The sequence below is a fragment of the Phytophthora ramorum genome (genome assembly GCF_020800215.1).
Source record: "Phytophthora ramorum isolate Pr-102 chromosome Unknown Phyram_PR-102_s0004, whole genome shotgun sequence".
NCBI classification, from domain to species: domain Eukaryota; phylum Oomycota; class Peronosporomycetes; order Peronosporales; family Peronosporaceae; genus Phytophthora; species Phytophthora ramorum.
In genome coordinates this window covers 3,780,178-3,799,927 of record NW_027150650.1, presented here as the reverse complement: position 1 = coordinate 3,799,927, position 19,750 = coordinate 3,780,178, and the positions used below count along the sequence as shown (strand labels likewise).

At 54.2% G+C, this 19,750-nt stretch overlaps 10 protein-coding genes across 10 annotated transcripts; 4 read left to right on the top strand and 6 right to left on the bottom strand.

Annotated features, from left to right (window-relative positions):
- Window positions 1–354: 354 nt before the first annotated feature.
- KRP23_5631 (uncharacterized protein) lies at window positions 355–698 on the top strand (the record flags this gene model as incomplete). Its single annotated transcript, XM_067890721.1, has 2 exons — window positions 355–417; window positions 489–698. The coding sequence occupies 2 exons, from the start codon at window positions 355–357 to the stop codon at window positions 696–698; spliced, it is 273 nt and encodes a 90-aa protein (XP_067747244.1).
- A 1,911-nt stretch (window positions 699–2,609) lies between these two features.
- On the bottom strand, window positions 2,610–4,347 carry KRP23_5630 (Cilia- and flagella-associated protein 45; the record flags this gene model as incomplete). Its single annotated transcript, XM_067890720.1, has 2 exons — window positions 2,610–4,080; window positions 4,160–4,347. 2 exons carry the CDS (start codon window positions 4,345–4,347, stop codon window positions 2,610–2,612), a joined length of 1,659 nt encoding a protein of 552 aa, XP_067747243.1.
- A 388-nt stretch (window positions 4,348–4,735) lies between these two features.
- KRP23_5629 (Glucose-6-phosphate 1-epimerase) lies at window positions 4,736–5,638 on the bottom strand (the record flags this gene model as incomplete). The annotated part of the gene is made up of 1 exon (XM_067890718.1): window positions 4,736–5,638. One exon carries the CDS (start codon window positions 5,636–5,638, stop codon window positions 4,736–4,738), a length of 903 nt encoding a protein of 300 aa, XP_067747242.1.
- A 388-nt stretch (window positions 5,639–6,026) lies between these two features.
- Window positions 6,027–8,104, top strand: KRP23_5628 (uncharacterized protein; the record flags this gene model as incomplete). The annotated part of the gene is made up of 3 exons (XM_067890717.1): window positions 6,027–6,947; window positions 7,927–7,969; window positions 8,064–8,104. 3 exons carry the CDS (start codon window positions 6,027–6,029, stop codon window positions 8,102–8,104), a joined length of 1,005 nt encoding a protein of 334 aa, XP_067747241.1.
- A 913-nt stretch (window positions 8,105–9,017) lies between these two features.
- Window positions 9,018–9,314, bottom strand: KRP23_5627 (Tyrosine--tRNA ligase 1; the record flags this gene model as incomplete). The annotated part of the gene is made up of 1 exon (XM_067890716.1): window positions 9,018–9,314. One exon carries the CDS (start codon window positions 9,312–9,314, stop codon window positions 9,018–9,020), a length of 297 nt encoding a protein of 98 aa, XP_067747240.1.
- A 775-nt stretch (window positions 9,315–10,089) lies between these two features.
- Window positions 10,090–10,443, bottom strand: KRP23_5626 (uncharacterized protein; the record flags this gene model as incomplete). Its single annotated transcript, XM_067890715.1, has 1 exon — window positions 10,090–10,443. One exon carries the CDS (start codon window positions 10,441–10,443, stop codon window positions 10,090–10,092), a length of 354 nt encoding a protein of 117 aa, XP_067747239.1.
- Window positions 10,444–10,825: 382 nt separating this feature from the next.
- On the bottom strand, window positions 10,826–11,883 carry KRP23_5625 (Mitochondrial import receptor subunit TOM40-1; the record flags this gene model as incomplete). The annotated part of the gene is made up of 2 exons (XM_067890714.1): window positions 10,826–11,719; window positions 11,800–11,883. 2 exons carry the CDS (start codon window positions 11,881–11,883, stop codon window positions 10,826–10,828), a joined length of 978 nt encoding a protein of 325 aa, XP_067747238.1.
- Window positions 11,884–12,084: 201 nt separating this feature from the next.
- KRP23_5624 (uncharacterized protein) lies at window positions 12,085–14,174 on the top strand (the record flags this gene model as incomplete). The annotated part of the gene is made up of 8 exons (XM_067890713.1): window positions 12,085–12,329; window positions 12,398–12,506; window positions 12,576–12,630; window positions 12,695–12,976; window positions 13,059–13,140; window positions 13,216–13,591; window positions 13,657–13,720; window positions 13,798–14,174. The coding sequence occupies 8 exons, from the start codon at window positions 12,085–12,087 to the stop codon at window positions 14,172–14,174; spliced, it is 1,590 nt and encodes a 529-aa protein (XP_067747237.1).
- A 210-nt stretch (window positions 14,175–14,384) lies between these two features.
- On the bottom strand, window positions 14,385–15,365 carry KRP23_5623 (uncharacterized protein; the record flags this gene model as incomplete). Its single annotated transcript, XM_067890712.1, has 1 exon — window positions 14,385–15,365. One exon carries the CDS (start codon window positions 15,363–15,365, stop codon window positions 14,385–14,387), a length of 981 nt encoding a protein of 326 aa, XP_067747236.1.
- A 1,980-nt stretch (window positions 15,366–17,345) lies between these two features.
- On the top strand, window positions 17,346–19,667 carry KRP23_5622 (Protein sel-1-like protein 1; the record flags this gene model as incomplete). The annotated part of the gene is made up of 1 exon (XM_067890711.1): window positions 17,346–19,667. The coding sequence occupies one exon, from the start codon at window positions 17,346–17,348 to the stop codon at window positions 19,665–19,667; it is 2,322 nt and encodes a 773-aa protein (XP_067747235.1).
- Between the last annotated feature and the right edge of the window lie 83 nt (window positions 19,668–19,750).

Sequence of the window (19,750 nt, the reverse complement as noted above, 5' to 3'; positions counted from 1 at the left end):
TACGTCGTTCAACACTTAGCATGGCATCTGCTGGCCGATGTCGAGTTTGCTTGCTCTGAAAATGGTTCCAGTCATGAGCGCGTCATGGAGTATATGCAGCGCTTCGATGCTAGTAGCAACTTCTCACGTTCGTGGACGATGGCGACTTTATCTCAACCGCTTGGAAGGCAGCATGTCAAAGCTGCCTTAACAGCGCTAGGAATTCAGGCTCGAATCCTAAGATCTGATGCAAGTGGAAAAGAGGGATTGCTTGTCAAAAGTATTGCCTTGATTGTTCGGAGGCATAATGAAGTGAATTCACCGAGGCGTCTTTCGTACGCAGTTGCTGTGTTACCCCTGGATCGATCCATCGATATGCAGGCGCTAGGGAATGTACTGGGAGCAGACCCAGACGATATCTCCCTAGCCGATCAAGAGGTGCGTTGAATTCAACCTCGATGAATTTTGGCTTACTGACCGTGTGTTGTTGATTTATGTGTACGATGCAGACTCTGGTGAGAGTATTCGGCTATTCGCGAGGATGTCTGGGGCCTGTTGGCTTGCGAGAGCAGCAAGTTATGCATATTATCCTAGACGATTGTCTGCAGACCGAGACTTATCTACTTTGCGGCGCAGGAGCAACCGACGAGGTATACGCCGTTGCGCCAGAAATTCTCATTACGGCAGTGAACGCCTCGGTCACTAGCATTTCCAGATAGAAAGTAATATATTTATTGCTTATGTATGCTTGCTTACTTGAACGATGGAGTTAGGTCACCGAGGGAGCAACACCCTCAACACCCTCTTTGTTTATCCAGGAGCAGAATAGTTTTCTCGCAACCAGGCCGCCAGGTGGGTGTTGACGACAGACTGACCCCTTCCGTGCGTTGAGAATGCAAAAAGCGTACCACATCGAAATGCCCGTGCTTGGCCGCAAGATTCATCGGCGATGAGCGATGAATCATTGCACTGGTCATGCAGCTCCCCCCCCCCCACGATTTTGGTGCAGCCAGAGAGCTACCCGTAGATGCCCCATTTTGGCGGCATTATCCACCGTTCTTTAAGAAAAATTCACAGAGCGATGGCAATGCAACCACCGGACAATGGAAAGGTAGCCACCTTTCACGACAGCAACCATCGTCAACCTTGTACAGGTACATGCCATGTGTTCGTCCAACCACTTCACCATTTCGAAATGACCGTGTTCTGCAGCTATGTCAATAGAGTGGCTTAAAGTTGTAGTTTGCTTGAAGCCATTCCACCACGCCGATGTGTCCGCTATAAATTGCTGAGCGCATTGCTGTTTCGCTGCAGTTTTGCATCCTTTGATCAGCGGGGCGGGTTGACCCCCGTTTGCGCTTACTGCCAACACTTGTTGCAGTTTCAATTTGCACAGCAACGCCATGCGAATACTCGAGACCGCGAAGGTGACCATTCTTGGCTGCGATTTCCAGTGCCGTCTCGGATTGATCTGGTCCCCGGAAAGTTTGACTTCGTGATGTCTGCAAATGTCTTGCACAACCGCTTGATCATCGGGGAAATCTCCATTTTCTGCGGCTGGATACAACACGAGGCTCGGCCATTTGGCAAGGCACTGGCTTTGGAGACATTGCGCCATTTTGACGTCAATTGTACTGAGGACGAGTTCTTCAAACTTCTCTTGCCCAGTCACATTTCCCACAATCCACTTGACTACTGCTAAGCGGCCGCTGACTGCCTGCTCCACGACTGGCTTGGATTTCCTGGTCCTTGGCTAATCGACCACTTCACAACATTCAAATAACCCCTGCTTGTTGTAGAAGCCCAGCGCCTACCGCTGCCACCATGGTTCCGTACTAGCCATATGACCAACCAAAGTTGCCCCCTTCAGCAAAAATATTCCGATTTGGGGAGTCGAAGATTTGGTTCTCTCTTTTCCACTTGGTCCACACCACTTGATAATTAGCTTCATGTTTCCACGCCGCGCGACTTCATGTACTTGCGATACGACCAACATGGACCTGGTCGTACTGCAGATGCACTACGCCGAGTCCGCGGCATGCAGGAAGGCTCAAGGCATTGGCGGACGACTTTGTGCAGAGTTTCCACTTGGCGTCGAGCCGCCCCAGCTGCGGCAAAAAGTCGACGTCGTGGCCTGCACCACCATCGAGTTCGCCGATGACGAAGTCATCGAAGTGATCAAGCGGGGAACGTGGCCACCACCTCCACTACAAAGCACTACAGCCTGTAGTCTACAGGGACTCGAACTACTACGCCGCCACGCAGACAAGGCCCAGCAGACTCCTGTCGGTGCCACTACCTACCACCTCCAACTCGCAGCGACCAAGAGTGGAAATGACTGTTACGTCACCCCAACGCCTGCCCCCAACTCTGATGCATAAGCTCCATTTGCAGGATCGCAAGGCAAGACCGCGCTTAGCTATCGTTGAAGATCGAATGAAGAAAATTATCTCAAGCACATGTACACAGTGTTTGTTATTTTTTGTCGTCTTGCTCAGCATTTCCGAACGTCCGCAACAATAACCTGTTTACTGACAATGTGTTGCTGTTTTCATGCGCTAACGCCAATGTGCAGTATGACTATGAATCAATTTCTCGTTAGTTAACCTTGCCCGCCTACTGTTTCGAGTTTACCGAATCTGCTTCTCAATAACGAGTGCTTTCATCTCCGACAGGTACAGCGGATTCACACCAGCTTCCACAAGCTCTCCGACCTCCTCCAGACGAATCCGTTCCAACTTTTCCAGCTCGCGTGCAAATTCTTCCTTGAGCGCCTGGCCTTCTTCCTGCTTCTTGACAAACGTTAGTTTCTTTATGCGCTCCTTCTCTTCGATCTGCGCCTGTAGCACACGACGATGAGCCAGGCTCGCCAATTTTCGTTTTTCGTCTCCCTCCTTGACTTGTGCCTTGTCCGACTCGACCTGTACCATGATTGATTCATATTCGCGCTGCTGCAGAGTCGCCTCCTTGACGCGAGCGCGTTCACGGTGCAGTGCTTGAGCCTCACGAGCACGCCGTAGCCCATCCATCTCCTCTTTGTGCTTCCTGGCAAGGGACAGATCTGCCTCACGAGCCTGTCGCTCACGAGCTTCTGCAGCGCGCTTGGCCCGCAACTCATCCAGCTCTGCCTTTTCATTCGCCATCTTCTCCTGCATTGACCGGAGTTTGGCGCACCGTAGCTCTGCTTCATGACGCCGCTGGGCCTCCTCTTCTTCTTGACGCTTGAGGTCTTCCGCCTTCTTGAGCTGGTACGCCAGCACTTGATCATCTTCATCCTTGATTTTGCGCTGGACTTCATGTTTTCTATGCAAGGCTTCTTCATTGAACTTCTTGATCTCCTCCATCGAGCGTTGGGCACGCAGCGCTTTCACTCTCTCTTTCTCAGCTGTTTCTTCTTCTTGACGCTTTATTTTCGCCAGCATATCTTTTGCTTCTTGGGCAACCAGATCACTCTCTATCTGACGCTGACGGCGACGGTCCTCAATCTGATCTTCCAAAACCTTGCGATCCGCGTACCGCTTCTGCTTTTTGATTTCATCACGTTCTTCTTGTCTCTTGAGGCTTTCAAGGCGCTCGATCTCCATCAAGGTATTCATCTTCTCGTCGTACACGTGGTGCTCCTCTTCAAGTTCCTTTTGCACCTTGAGCTGCTGGTCACGTATCGTGAAGGCTTGTGCCCGCGTACCGAGAGTCTTCATCAGCTTCACACTATCGTGCATCTGGTCCTTCAGCACCCGGGCTCGACGCAAGATCTCGTGCTTCTCAGCTGAAAATATCTGCTCAATCTCGCTTTTGGGTGCTCGCTGAGCTGCCTCCTCACTCAATTTCAGCATGTACTCTTTGCGAGCTTTAGATGTCAGCCGTTGCTGCTCTTGGTCTGCTTCACGCTTAGCTTCCAGGGCCTCCAAATCGGCCGGCGTTAGAATCATGGTCTCTGCCTTGATGCGCTCAAGCTCGTCCTCCGGCACCACAACGAGCGGGGCCCTGGTCACGACTCTCTTGCCTGCTCGCTTGGCAAGCTGACTACCAAAGGTAGATTTTTTATCGTGCTCACCTCCTTCTTGGTTTGACGAAGTATTTGAATGGGCACCGACGATGTCCCTGTCATGAGTAACACAGTTTTAGCATTAGCGATCTCGATGCTGGTAGGCGTGACACCTGCTAAGGCGTGGTCAAATACCTCCCAGCTTGACGTGTGCGGTCATTGATGCGGCTCTTGAGTAACTGGTTCTTCTCTCCGAACAGCGTGTCATCCACCTGGGGCGTGTGTGCTACGCGGCGGTAACGCCGAGACCCACCGCCGCCATGAGTCAAGTTGTTGGACGAGCCACGACTCGCTGCCGAGTGCGTACGCGCGCTCAAGCTCATCGCTTCGGTCTCTGCTGCTTCCTGGTTCTCAATGGCAACCACAGCCCACCTCTTCTGCGAGTGTCAAGAATAAATACACAGGGTGCGTGAGTGCGTTTCATAGATCTCCGCTATAAACATCAGCCACACAGCGTGAAGTTGAAGTCGACAAGCACAACCTGGGAACAAAGACACACCGAAATAGGCACAACCCCACCGGATCCTTGACAAAGTTTCACTGCACCATCCTGGTCACCTAGAAAACCAAAGTGGTGAATCTGCCGTCAAAGCAATCATCCAGAGGCAGCACGCAACACAGCACATTTCTTCACGACAATCACTCCATTATCCAGAGCCTCCAGTCAGCTACACTGTCTCTTCCTTCCACACGAAACCGTTCTTTCGAAGGCTACAGCGCCGACAGCTTGATGGCCTGCTGTAGCGTGAAGGTCTGTCCGGCAGGGAGCTTCTGCTGCTCGCTGACGCGGCCCGGCTCAACACAGAGCATGGTGGGGTACTCTTCGTCTCCGAAGTCACTCATGGCCTTGGCCTTATCGGCCCACGGGTTCCACACCACGACGTCGCTGTCCTGCGGCGTCTGCGAGGCTCCGCTCTTGATGAAGGCCTCCTTCTCAATGGTCACGACCTGTTCACGGCCGTCCGCACGCTTCATGCGCACCACCACGGCGGACGGCGCGTTGGCGTAGACGCTGTCGGTCTCCTGGGCGAACCCCAGCACGTCTCTCTCCTCAGTATTCTGCACAGCAGCCACCTTGTCATGGTACGTGAGGCCTTTGAGGCTTTCCACCACGACGCCTCCGTCACGGACGTCGTCCGCCGACAGGTACGTGTGCAGCAGTGCCTGGAAGGCGATCTCCTCGTCCGACTTGTTCTGGATGTGGAGGGACGTAGCTAGAGCGTTGGCGAACAACTTGACCTCGTACACGAGGGCGAAGTCGTGCGGGTACATGGCCTTAATGTCGTCCGACACGTCGAGGCTGAAGGTGGCAACGGTCGGGCTCTTGTCGTCGCCCACGGTCTGGTCCAACTGGCTCAGCTTCCAGTGGTGCACGCGCGCGAAGCCGTGGTTAGGGAACCCCTCGGCGGCGCCGAATACGGGGAACACGAGCGGGATGCCGCCGCGGATGGGCTTGCTGCCGTCCAGCAGCGCCTTCTGCGACAGGAACAGCACGTTGCGCGCGGGCTCCTGGGCCGCGTAGAAGGATGTGACCGTGGCGCCGTACAAATGCACCTCGGCGCGCGATCCCGAGGGGTGGCGCAGCTCAATGATCGACTTCTTGGCGGCGCTCATAACGAACGAGAACAAAGGTACTTACACGTAGAGCGCAAATTAGCGAATGACGTTGCAACGGGAAGATACCTCTAGTGGCGGCCTTTGATTGGATGAAAATAATAATTGCCATGTGATTGGACAATAATTTGAGTTTAGAGCGAAGTAATCTACTGCGTAGGATATCCGTTAGTTACCCTTCGATGCTTGGGATATGGAGGTGAAGGTGGTTGATATGCTGCCCCACTGGGGATGCGGCGTGCGTCGGTGGCTGATTGTGTTGCTGACGTTAGGGGTACTGAGCATGATATTGTTATCCTACCGCATGTCGTCGCTGTCCTCGCTCTCTAAGCCTCCATCGCGCCCTTTTCGTCGGAATTCGAGACTGTCGAGGATACCTCCCCGGTACATGTTGGTGCGGGCTATTGGTAACGCGTTGCCGCCCCGACATGACCCTGCTAGGGCGTTGCAGAATCTTCGCTTCATTTTGGAGCACGAACAACTCGAAGACGAGGAATTGGCCACCCATTGGGTTCTGAATCAACTGGCGGACGGGCAAGTGGCGCATCAGTTCCGAGAACTGCTGACGGAGTTTGGCGCACACTTTACGGAGCTGTCATTGGAGTTGGACATGTACGCACAAGCCCCGTTTCATGTGGTGGTGGAGGATCATGGAGTGGATGAAGTCCATTCTGAGCAGTTGGGGGAGGACCAGTGGACCAAGAACCAGAACGTGAACGCGGTCTACGGCAGCAAGAACCGATACGCGTTGGCGATCAACGTGGCGCGTAATTTCATGCTGGATATCGCCAGAAAAAGTGGGGCGAGGTGGTTGCTGCCCTGGGATCAGACGTGCTTCTTGACCCGCGAAGCCTGGACGCAGATTAAACGCGATTTGGATGCAGCAGCGCCGGATCAAAAGTACTTTGTGTCGTTCATGGACAGGCTGACGGAAGAGAATGATGTCATTTTCTCGCGTGATTTCAAGGCGAACCCGTGGGAGGAACCCCAGATTATCTTCCGGAACGATAGTGTTGAGCGTTTTGACGAGCAGCTGCGGTACGGCCAGCGTGACAAGGCTGCTCTACTTGTCCGACTACGGGTGCCAGGTGTTTGGGACGGGTGGGGTTGGAGCACTTGGGAGCAGCGCCGTACCTCCGCTAACATGTCCGAGGACGTTACTGGGCCTGAATCGGTACCCAAAACGGGCTACGTGCTTCGCTTGTACTCGGGTTTAGAGTCCGATGTTGAGGGAAGCAGCCCATATTGGCGTGAAATGCGGCGTGCTAAAGGTGTAATCAGCTTGTTGGACAAACTCGAGGAACGCGTGGTACGGAACGTTTTCGCTTACCACTCCGACAAACTGCTCATTTACGACGAAGCCCTGATACAGAAGTGCAAGAATGAGGCTGCGACAGAAAGAGGCAAACAGGCAATCGCCGCACTTTTGAACGATGCCAACCGCGCTTTGCAAGTGACGAATCCTTGGACGGTAACGAACAACGAAGCCTTGGATCCGGATCGCGAACCGCGGGTGTTCGCAAACTACTTTGATCACCGTTTAGGTGCACTTGATGACGGTCGGATAATTAGGGAAATGGCGTACAACACTACTGCGCTAGCCCTCGCGTGGCGAATCACAGATGAAAAGCAGTATGCAGAAAAAGCGGCAGTTTTCTTAGATGCGTGGTGTGTAAATATGACGACGTCAATGGACGCCACCCTCGAGTATGCCGACATGTCGTACCAAAAGCTACGTACAAGCCCCGATGGTTTTATTCGAGGGTCAGACACGGGCATACGCCACACAGCCGTAATCCCAATTCTTTTGGATGCTGTTCGCTTGCTTAATACTACCAACTCCAACGCGTCAAGCAAAGGAATACTCACCCATGAATTGGGAGACGAGATCATATCGTGGGCTCGGGAGCTCTATGATGATCTTCAGTCGGTATACGCACGCGATACGTTCCGCTCATCTCCAGGCCTTTTTGCTTTGTTATACGATGTGCAAGTCGTTGCGTTGGCGGCATCTTTGGATGACCTGAAATCACTACGATTTACACTTGGAACTATGCAAGGGCGTCTCATGACGATGATTTCACCCGAGGAAAAGCTGCTGATACCCACAGGCGTCGCTACCGAGCCGTACACTCTGCTGATGCTTGCTGCGTGGGGCAATGCATTGGATCTTGCGCAGCGGTTTGGCCTAGCATCTCACCTTTTTCACTTTGATCTCACTCAAAATCGGCGCGAGGAGCGAGAGAACGGAGACGGTGGGTTACTTTGCCGCTTTGTGGGGCATTCAGTGCCATGTTGCCAGTCCGAAGCCACGAGTGGACATACGGGGCGGTGCGTCACAGCACTTCAGCAGGCAGGTGAAGTCCGACTTTTTGTATATTCGCTAATTGTACGGCAAGCTGTGGAACACTGTCCTATCTTGCAGAAGCGCCCATCGTGTGCATCGCTCGCGCGCCTCCAGCCTGATCCAAAAGCGCTTTCAGCTTATGAAATGAGTCGCTACCTGCTGCCGCCGTATCCTTTCCTATAAACGGTAACGTTGCCGACAACCCACGTGTTATCACATCGCATCAAATCGATCACCACGGCCAAGACCTATTATACATGTACTTCGATGATCTTCAACAAGGCAGCCGAGGTTTTTGGTTTCTGGGACGTGTACATATACGTTGTTGAATTCCTTCACTCACCATTGCCAACGCCCGAGCTGCGTCGCTCTTCCGCCGCCACCCTTCCCACTTCCGGTTCATCCAACGCCCGACTTTTTCGAGCGCGCACTGTTGGCGAAGCAACTCGAGGGATATCTCTACTCGTCATGTTGAACTGGGAGCCATGGGTCAAACATATCGTCAGCGGCTAAGGTCGTTGACGTGTTCATGCCTTTGGCCCGTATGAACAAGGTGGCCAGGGCGCTTGAACCGAGGCCAAACGACATATAGGAGAAAATGAGAATGAGGAGGCGAAGAAGAGATGTGCTTCACGATTTCAGAGCAACAGCACATGGGGTATACTTGCAATTCAATTGTTTTATTTACCATCTACGTGTATCATCTTCATTCACAAAGACTTTCTTGCAAAACATAAGTAAATTTAAAGAAAACTCAAGTTTGCAGTAGCGGCTTTTATTGAATCCATACAGCATTTGCTCTCAACTTTGTCTGTAGTAAAGCACCTTGGGTTGTCTCGACGTCAACACAAAAGACGATCAGCAAGAACCAAGTACTGCAACGCACACGCTGTCACGTTCATTCCTTTTACGAGTGTGAGCAGTAGATCCCGCCTATCGTTCCTGCAGCAGCTAGCGTTTACTTCCACTCGACGCCCCATCCTTGTCCGTCCTCTCCATCAGTGGTCTCCGTCCTCAACATACTCCATGAACTCACTCATGGAACTTGTCCACGTCCTCGTCCTCGTCCTCGCTCATGTCACCGTAGACGCCGTGCTTGTCGTCCACCATGTACTCCCAGCTCTCCTTGACGTGCATCATTTCTGTCATTTCATTAATCTCTGTCAGAACCTTCTCAGCAGCGCGATTCTCGGGGGCCTCGTCATGCTCGGCCACAATGTCCCGGAGCTCATCGACCTCTCGGAATGTGAAGCTCTTGAATAGTTTCTCAACATCGCGGTCACCCGAGCGAAGGAGGAACTGATACAAGTCGAACTGTGGTGTACGCATCGATATCAACAAACTTCCTACAGCGTGCAACAGGTCCACGTACGACAGACGCCTTCTCTAGCAACAAACTATTACTTAAGTACAATGAACTTCTGTTGCAAGCGAAGACAAAGTGCACTACATAGAAGTACTTCGAAGTAGCTTCGTAATACATTATGACTACCGTACCACCAAAATACCAAACGTGTACATGGCATTTTTGCTGGTGATTAGTGGGCGTGTTGTTGCTGGCATCGACCTTACGGAACTTGCAAGAACTGTTGGTGACGAAGCTCTCGCGCCACAGTACCTGCCTGTGGAATGGTAAATACTCCGTCCGCGCGTAGGCAGAGTTCTCCCCACACCAGGCAAAGTTCATATTCACAAGCATTTCTTCAGTGTCTTGTTGGATCTGCGCCGAATCATGGCCCCAGTCTGCATCCAGCTGCTCCTAACGTTTCAAGCGTTTTAGCCGACATGCAGAAGTTGACTTTGACAGGTGCGGTGCATACGGAGACAGTACATCTGAGCTCCGCTTTCGACTCAGTAGCACTGGCCTTCCTGCTCTCCACTTCCGCCTTGAATGAGGTCGTTTTCAGTTTTTTCAGTGTATTCATGGAAATCGCCTCGTGCGTCTCCATAACTCGGCAGCGCTTCCGTGCTTCGTTCTTCAATCCTTTCGTAAGCCATTGCTCCATCGTTTCAACCTTCTCTTCCTGTCAAACAGCGCCCAGCGAAGGCCTTTGGTGGTGCTTGAGCACTTTCTGGCGGACATCAGTCAACGATGCAACCTGCTCTAGGCGCAGTCGTTTATCCTCCAGTTGCTGTCTAGACGCTGAATCTTCTTCTGAGCTGAAGCCTCATGGTGCCCCGCCTGCTTGTTCTCGTACTCTAGCTTGGAGATCCGAGCTCCAGTCTCCTTCTCCTCTTGCTGTTTAGTGAAGGCGAGCTGCTCCAGTTCTTCCTTCAGCCGCCTGCTCTCGATCCTTAGCTTTCTGTTTTCGTCTGTGAGCTGTTGGTTGCGAGCCATTTGACGGTCATTTTCTACTGCGTCAAGTTGCAGGCTGTCCGGGGCCTCATCTCCCTGTACAGACTGCACAAACGCCCACTCCTCCACGCCCAAAGGCGACTTGCCTTCGTGCTTTTCCATGCCTGCAGTCTTTCCGACAATGATGCGGCTTCTAGAAGCGTTGGTCTTTCAGTTGATGGTTTGTAACCACGTCCCATGTGAACATGCATCCTGGGCAACGGCACAAACAAGCAATCTCAGCTGCACATATAGGCAAACGAAACAGTCAATTGGGAGAGTGGCAGAAACCGAGCTCCTTGTGTTCTCTAGACCGCCAACTAACAAAGCGGGAGAGCTGCACCACGGGAAGCGAGCTGAGATGGGCCAACCCGTCACTTCCCAGCGCCAGCGCTTCTGACACGCGGCGTTTCCTATCTCGCCCCTCCCTGCCTGCTCTGTGCTGTTCGGTTGGCTGGTAGGTAGGTTGCTATCCTCCGACTCGAGCTGCGCTGCGACTCTAAATCTAGAATGAAAGCTGCGCGCCGTAGCCAAACTTGAAGTCGTCCTTGAGCGGGAAGCCCTCCGCCGATAGTGTGAGCACGAAGTTCGGCAGCACACGCGACTCGATGCTCGTCGCTACGCGGAACGTTGAGTCCACACTGGACACGAACCGCGTCTGACCCAAGTCCATCTCGACACCGCAGGTCGTCTGTGCCTCGCCCGACGCGTGGTTGTACACGAGCTCGGAGCCGTAGCGGATCCGGTGGCCCACCTTGCGCAGGTACGCGAGCTGCAGCGTACCCATGGCACCGTAAGTGGCCATGCCCACCCAGTCGCGGTCGGTCCACTTGCCGGCGTACGCCGAGATGACCTTCCGGTGCTTGCCGTGGTAGTAGGCCTCACCACCAAGAGCAAGGTTCTGCGTGACGCTCTGTAGGTAACTGACGCCGAACAAAGGTCCGTTGGAGACCTTCATGTTCCACGTAAAGTCATCTCCGGCGTAGTCAAAGTCGGCTAGAGCCTGGGAGCCGTGCTCCTCGTTCTTGAGCTGCGACTTGACGCGCATTTTCCACTTGGCCGAGAGCCTCTGGTTCCACCGGGCGTCCAGGTAGCCGTCTGGTGTGATCTTGCTCATGAGGAACGTGGACGGATCCATGGGGTCGCCCATGACGACGTTGGCGCCGAACTGGTACAGGCCGCCAGGGATCATGGGCGTGCCCAGAAGGAACGAGTGCGACGTGGAGCAGCGCGCGCCCAGGATGCGAGTGAAGTCGAAGCGGAAACCGTCGAAGGCGTCAGGACTCACGGGGCCCTTGAGCTCATTGGGGGCATTCTCGTAGAGTCCCGGGTTGGGCAGCATAGCGCGCTCCTTCTCGATCTCCTCCACCTGCTGCATGAACACGGGCAGGTCTCCCTCCTTGTGGTAGAACGGGGTAGAACGAGATTAGACTGCGCGACCAGGTGACAAAGAGTTCTCTCGGGCTGCGGAGCACGTACGGGAGCCGCGCTGGTGGCGAGCACGGGGTACCGACTAATCGTCGATCGCTTGGCGGCCTCGGACTTGCTCGGGGCTCCTCCCATGGCGACGGACGGACGCAAAGAAGAAGGGGACAGACAAGCAGCGCTCGTCTCGCTCGTAGTTCCTGGTGGTGACTGGAGATCGAGCGGCTCACGCACCAGTACGATTTTCAACCAATCACACGATGGCTGAATCGCACTTACAAAAGACGGTTTGGTACACAATAATGGCCATCAAATGTAGCAGACCATCAGTAGTTCGCTATGGCGAGCTTCGGGCTGGGCGACGACGCCGACGCCGACGCCGACGCCGCGCTGTACACGCTGGCCTACTTCACGAGCGCCTGGGTGCAGCCCGTGGACGCGCTCGTGCTACCTCGAATTCGTGAGGTGCTGGACGGCGTCAATGCACTGGACAAGGAGCAGCAGCTGATTGGACTGCTGGAAGTTCGCCGCGAAGAGGGCAGAGGCATTGACACGGACGCCAAAGCACAGCGACTCGAGCCATCGTATGCTACAATTAGGAGATATTTGCAGGAATCAGTCGGAGGCTGTTATACTGACAATCATGTGTTAGAACGTTCCGGTCGCTGTGCAAGCACTTCCACGTGACGGATCTGCCCGCGTGTGTGTTGCTGGACGCCCAAGGCCAAGCTCTGACGCAGGGATCTCTGAAGGCGCTGGAGGTAACGTCCTTTTACTGCTGTGATTTAAGAATGAAGATGTTAGAGGCTCTGACGGTGTGTGGAGGGCAGAACGAACTGCGCCAACTTCACGAGGATGACAGTGCGACGTCTTCGAACGCGTCATGTAGGTGATGCGTGCTGTCTGTATGTGCTAAAGGGTGATTCAGATGACTTTATTTTGGCGTTAGGGAGAATTCTTGGTGAACTGTTAAGGGAGCGTGAAGCTCCGGAGGCTGCGTGGCAAGCTCTTCTACAACAACATCCACTTGCCACAACGGCCGAAGAGTCAGAGATCGCGTCATCGCTGAAAGTTGATGACCCAGCACTTGTGAACATGCGTGAAGACGCATTGCAGCTCTTCGAATCGGGGCAGCTCCTCCCTGCTGCTTCGAGCTTCGTGAAAGTTCTGCTGCGCTGTCCTGCGTGCACCAAGTCCAGCTTCAACCTCGCTGTGATTCTGCAAACGATTGGTAAGTACAAGTGAAGTGACCTGTCACGATCCTTGCGTTTATAACTTTACGTTGTGTGCGCTATGTTATTCGTGCTTTGCAGGTGAAACGTACTTCGCGGTGTCTTGCATGTTGCGAGTCGTGGCCTTGGACGATAGTGATTCTGTCGCGCACACAGTTCTCCGGTATGTGAGTCTCATGCAGTATGTTGTGCGATATGTCTAAGTACTAACCTATCACTATTGCCACACTGACAACAGATCGGTGTATTATCTGGAAGATCCTGACCTCGTTTCTTCGGGGTATCACTCAATCATCGCAAAGAACTGCGACAGCCATGTTCGAGCGGTGCATTCGCTCGCGACGCTGGAGGGAGCCACCACGACCAGGACTGCAGCTCCCGCCTACGTTGCTGAGGTATTTGATGAACTTGCAGAGAGTTTCGAGGAGAAGCTGGTGGCACACCTAGAGTATCGTGTGCCATGGCAGCTTGTTGAGGCCCTGCAAAAGCTTTCGCCGCCTGGTTTAACCCCTAAAGGCTCCATTTCGGAGCCTGAATGGGCCGTAGCGGACGTCGGTTGTGGTACCGGTCTTTGTGGTCGTCTTCTTCGACCACACGTAAAGCGTATCACCGGGGTAAGGAGGATTTGTTAGCCATCGTCAGATTTCAGCTTCTGTTGACATTTTCGTTTGTACTGCAGGTTGATATCTCGCCAGTGATGATTGAGAAGACACGTGCAGTGGGCAGTTACGACGAACTTCAAAGTAGGGTATCCTTATTCACTCGCCAGCTCTACTCGTAGCTAACTACTGCTGCCGCTTCTCCTTCTTCACACTCACAGCCGCAGATATTGTGCCGTTCCTGGAGTCGTGTAGTGACGAATCGCTGGACCTAATCATCTCTGCTGATGTGTGGATCTACGTGGGGGCTTTGGAACAAGTATTCGAACTGAGCACGCGCAAGCTTCGTGCTTCAACAGGCTGGATGGCATTCTCAATCGAGCTCTTGCCGCCCAAAGACGACGCGAACGAAACTTCGGTGGGCTTCCGCTTGGCTCCGTCGGGCCGGTTTCAGCACTCGCATGAGTACATCATGGCTCTCGTTAGGCGTTTGGGGTTTTCAGTCGCCGTGCAGGAAGACATTAGCGTGCGCAAGGAGAGTGGCGTGCCTATTCCCGGCCGCATCTATATCTTGCAGCGTATTGCTCAGCATGAGTGATCACATTAATCAATGCAGAACCTCGAACAGTAAAATGGGCAGTCAGTTTAATGCTTGCAATGCCCATCACAGAGGCGATAGATAATTATTCGGTTAGTGTCTGTCTACGATCTCCTGCTTTCTTTCGAGGTTCGTCGTTGCTGGTGCGCTACACAGCCTGGTCCTAGCGCCAACTTTATAACGTACAATCAACTAGTACCCTGGGCGTGCTTACGGTTGTGCAGCACCAGCGTGCGCCACGGACCCTGCGTTGAGCACGACGCTGTTGACCTTGTCGGGTTGCACGCCCATGAGCTTAAGCAACGTCTCGCGGTAGTTCCACGAGAGCACCATTTGCCGGATCCTGTCCCCCTTGAACGTGAAGAAGGACTTGCCACTGATGCAGACCTTCTTGTGGCGCGGCTGCACGCCGAAGATCGGGTAGATCTGCGTGCCACTGAAGGTCCACGTGGCCTTCATCTTCTCACTAGTGCCCTCTTCACGCTGGATGACGTACTCCTCCATGATGCCATCCGGGAACGCGTCCAGCAGCATGTTCCAGTGGGACATGACCGCCTCGACGCCGTGCAGTCCTTCCGAGTAGTCGGGGCTGATGAGTGTCACGTCGTGGTCATACACGTTGTCAGCGATCTCCTCCAGGTCCTCAATGCCTCCTGTGTTCCAGGCTTCCAGGATGCCGTGCAGGATGTCGTACCTCCGTCGATACACCTTCTCCGCCTGTTCAATCTCGCTCTTCATGGCTGCGATCTGCGCCTTGCTGTGGTGTTCCTGTCTCTTCATCTTCTTGCGTTGGTGGGCATTCTCGAATCTGTGGGCTTCTTCTCGGAGAATGTGAAGCTCCGTCGTCTTCCGTTTGCGGTGGCGTGGCTCGGTCTTCATGGGCTGCGGCTTCAGCTTGCACTCCACGAGGCTCTGCAGCTCGCCATAGTTCGTGTCAAAGCCTGCGTCCTGAAGCATGTTGAGGTCCTGCTCTCGCTCGTAGAAAAACTCCTTGAAAATGGGCGAGTCGGGGGCGGCGTTGGGCCCCGCGAAAGGCTCGAGGAAGTCATCGGCTGTGGCCAGCAGGAACTGGTCCAGGCCACCCAGATCCACGTCCATGGCGGCGTCAACGCCCATGAAGCCCGGGGCAGCCTCGAAGTAGTCGAGCGTCGCCTCCCACTCGCGCCACTCGGAGCTGGCACTGCGACGCATGGGGAGGAGCGTGGCGGCGCTGGCGTTGGACGCTGAGGACGCGTTGGCGACGGAGGCGGAGGAGGAAGAGGCGGAGGCGGCGGGCGCCACGTCCAGGGGGTGAAGAGGCGACGACGCGCGCATTGTGTGATGGCGGGTTGGAAGTGGTGCGACAAGAGCTCCGTCCTCCTAGGGGCAAGTTCAGGAATGGCGAGCTCCTTATGCGGCGCAGCATTTTCAGGTGTTGCGCTCGACTTCAAGGTTTCGAGATGACGCGCCCCTGTGGCAGAGATACAGTTCTATCTGTCATAATATGTCATCATTGTGTATTTCTATTCGACAGTTATACTTTTTATTGGAGGTATTTACAACACAAATTCCACTCCGTAAATATGTAGTTATATAGTGTACATACTAACAGAAATGCATAAGGCTAAGCCGAGTATCTTGCCCTGGCCCTGTGCCGGTGGTTTACGAAGCCAAGCGATCGGGAAACGCTCTGACTCCTGTTGCATGAAGGCATGAAGGGGCCCCACACGAGCGGAGGAAATGCTTTGCAGTGGCATCGTACGTGAAGTGCTTGCAAGGTGCAAGATGAAGCGAGCAGCTCGTTCCCATTAAACGCTGCGGGCAACTTCATGGTTTAACGGAGACCGCTGGAAAAACGCCCATACTGGGCGCAAGTGTTTCCGCGACCTATCACATGGAATGGTATCCGGTAGGCCAGTTTCATCAGCAATCGGTCGACTTCAGTTCTTGACAAGCGCGTGTCAGAATGGCTACACATGGCTGTGGTTCAATGAAGGCCGCCGCCGCATTACGCCGAGTGGGACGGCGCGGTTTGATAAACCAACCCCAACGTGCTCGTCCTCAGATTTGCACGACGTCGCAGCGCAGCCTTCCTGTCCATAACGTTAGCCGCTTTCTGTAGCGGTGCGGTCATGCGATCATCAAAGGCCGTTTGACGTTTCGCGGTCGAGGACGCTGCGTTTCGGACGAACGCCAGAGGTGTTGGCCTGCCATATCCTCAGCACCTTCAAGCGGAGACTGTCCGGGTATCCTGGTAGAGTGCGCTCATTACCGCGTGTTGCCATTGCTTGACAGTCTTGGGCAGGAATCTATTGGCATGACGGCCATGACGTTGGCGCTCATCACCAGCTCGAGGTGGACAAGTTCGTCAAGGACGGAGAGATCGACGTGATGCTGAATCTGTTCCAGTACCTGGAAATGGCGGAGAACCCAGGTGTCCTCTCCAACCAGATGCTTGTGCTCATGGTCGTGGAGGACGGCGTCAAGTACAAGAACCACTTGTGCAAATACGGGAAGTTGTATCTGACGGAGATGAGGGCCCACGGGAAGCCGCTGCACTGCAGGACTGCGAGGAAGCGGCCGAGCTCGTGTACAAGGCGTACTGCGACCCGCTGTGGGTCACGCCACTGCATTTACCACACAAGCTGGGGAGACGTGTGCTTTTTTTAAGTAAGTGCAAGATGTAGTGCTGTCCGGAAAGAGCGCTGGGGGGAAAGGAGGGTGCTGTTGACACTGGTGTGGCTGAGGAAGCCCGTAAGACATCCATCCCCATTGACACTTTGTTTTTGTTGGAATACGTCTCGCTCACTGCACTCGCGTGACTCGACACTGCTGCGTTCTCTCCCCCTTTCCCCAACAATACGAGCGCTGCCCCAGTGTGCAGTCGCTTCAGTGGACTGCTGCTCCAGGCGGCGTCGATAAAGCACCGCTCCGTGGTGTGTCATCTCCTCCGTATCCACTCCGTCCCTCGTCAGTATTGAAATGGCTACACTGCATGCGTCGTTTCACGCCAAGACACTGTCAGTATCTGCCAACACTGTCTATATTCTCAAGCACTGCCATTATCGCCTCCTTTTTCCACCAATTGTACACCGCGAATCTTCGATATTCAGCACAAGCCAATCACACGTGGCAGATCCGCTTCCCCGCTGCGTCGTCTCGACCTTCGTGTGCACTCCCCGAAGTGCGTCCATGCGCCATCTCAAGCGATACTCGCTAGCGCTGCTGTCTGCAGGCGCAATCGCGACCTCCGTCGTCTCTGCAGACGCCCTACAAGCTAAGAACCACGAGGAACAAGCTCTCAGCGACGATGACGCCACAACTTCAGCTGCAGCTACAGACGCTGTTGAGGCCCAGAAATTCGCTTCGTGGGAAGTCGATGCATCTGGCTCAGTCTCTAGCAAATTGCAGGCTCCAACTCCCTCTGCAGGCCTCAATACAATCATCCAAAGAGACGGCGAAGGCACCTGGAGAGTCGTCGTGGACAACGAGGACGGCGGCGTCCACATCGACAGACACGCGTCTTCCTCAGAGCAGCAGCAACAAGACAGAGTAGCCGACAAACAGGAGGTCCCCAGCGCAGAGGAAGAGACGGATAGTCCACTGCATCCGCTGTTTGTGGAGGCCTCGGAGGGTTTTCTCACGCTCGAAGATCGCATTGCAGACGAGGGATACACTACCGAGCTGGTGGACGAGCTAGTGAGGATTGCAGACACTCGCGAGGGCGATGAAGAGACGGCAGATGACTGGGCGTTCGCAGTGACCAAGCTCTCGTACATGCAGCTCTTCGAGTCCAATGCACTGTCGGCAGACGAACAGTCATTTATTGATGCGATTCATAACCTCAACGCTGCGGCAGATGCAGGTGTGCAATCCGCACTGGGCGTGCTGGCAATGCTGGATCTAGTGGGGGTGCCGGCTCCGGAAGAGTTGGAGGACCCGAGCATAACTCCCCTGTCGCGGCTAGAGAAGCGATCCCGTGCAGACCGAGTGCTCTTGAGCTTGGCTGATGCGCATGACTTCATGGCAACTTTAGCGGTGGGGTACGGAACTCTGTCTGGAAGGATTCCAGTGCCTTTAAAGTATGAAATTCTGAGTGGTGCACCAGGTTCCGACGCAGTTTGCGAAGCGGCATTGCCGCTATTCCACACGTGTGCAGAGGAAAACGTTCATGCCATCGTTGATGAAGGTGGTGAGCGTCCTGTGGAAGTGGTGCGTCTTTCGGATGAGCTGTTGGACCCCAATGGGGGCGGCTTCTTTGACGATTACGGTTTTGGTGGAGCTGACCCACTTCGCGACGAGAACGAAGCGCTCCACGAGTTGGAGTACTACCGCGCCATCGCAAACAACCCCATGGATGAGCAGTACCCACAGGCTATGCAGCGTCTCGGAGAAATCCACTTCTTCGGAGACCCGGCAGTCCATGTGGCAGCTGACCATGGGCTTGCCGCGCAGTACTTCCGCCAAGCAGCAGATGCCGGCGACCCATTGGCACAGGCCAACTACGGCATGCTCCTGGCAAACGGCATGGGTGTAGAGCAAGACGTCCCACAAGCGCTCGTGTATTTCAACCGCGCCGTTCGTCAGAACGAGGCCTTCGCATTTCACGGTCTTGGTGTGCTGTATTTTACTGGCTCTGGCGTTCGTCAAAATGTGACACTTGCTCTCGAGTACTTTGAGAAAGCCATCACGCGGGGCTATGCAGAGTCACACTCTTTCTTAGGCTCAGCGTATCTGCATGGGGACGGCGGTGTTCCGGTTGACTATGATATGGTTTTTTCTCACTTTCAGGCGGCTGTAGATGGCACGAATGGTCAGTCGAGCCAAGCGGTATTCAATCTGGGTGTTATGCATTTCCAAGGTGTCGGTACCCCACCGTCTTGCTCCACCGCTTTGCCGCTGTTCCGCACGGTTGCCCTGCATCCGGACCTCCTCTCTGCACTTCCATTCTCTCTGATCAAAGCGTACGAGTGCTACAAGAAGGGCGACTTCCTGCGAGCGTATCTACACTACCGGCTGGTTGCGGAGCTGGGCGACGAAGATGCACAATGCAATGCAGCATTCTTGCTGGAGCACCACGGTGACAACATTCTCAAGTGGCGCTGGCTGGGACTTGGGGATTCTGCCGAGGACTCAACTAATCCTCCTCTGCATGAAGCGTTCGCTTTGTATTCGTCGGCAGCGGCGCTGAACGACTCCGAAGCTGTTAGAAAGACTGGTGCATGCTTCCATGAGCCTTGGGCTGGTGTCTGCCAGAGCAACCATACGCGTGCACTTGAGCGTTACCAGCTTGCAGCGGAACTAGGCGACGCTCAGGCTGGCTACAACTGCGGTTTGATGCTGCTGATCGGCGACGGTGTTCCACAGGACCTTGCTGCGGCTCGTGGCTACTACGCGGACTGCAGTAAAGCAATATTCCCCGCCAACGTCCCGTGTGCGCTCGCGCTTATGGGGGTTGACATGTTTCAGGCCGTAAAAGCGGCCATGCAGCAGCTTTGGGTGTCATCAGACTAGGCTGCGATAGAACAACGATAAGTTATTTTGACAAGCAGTGAGAGGCCAAACGCGTTATGCGGGCATATCTGTCTATTCAGCTC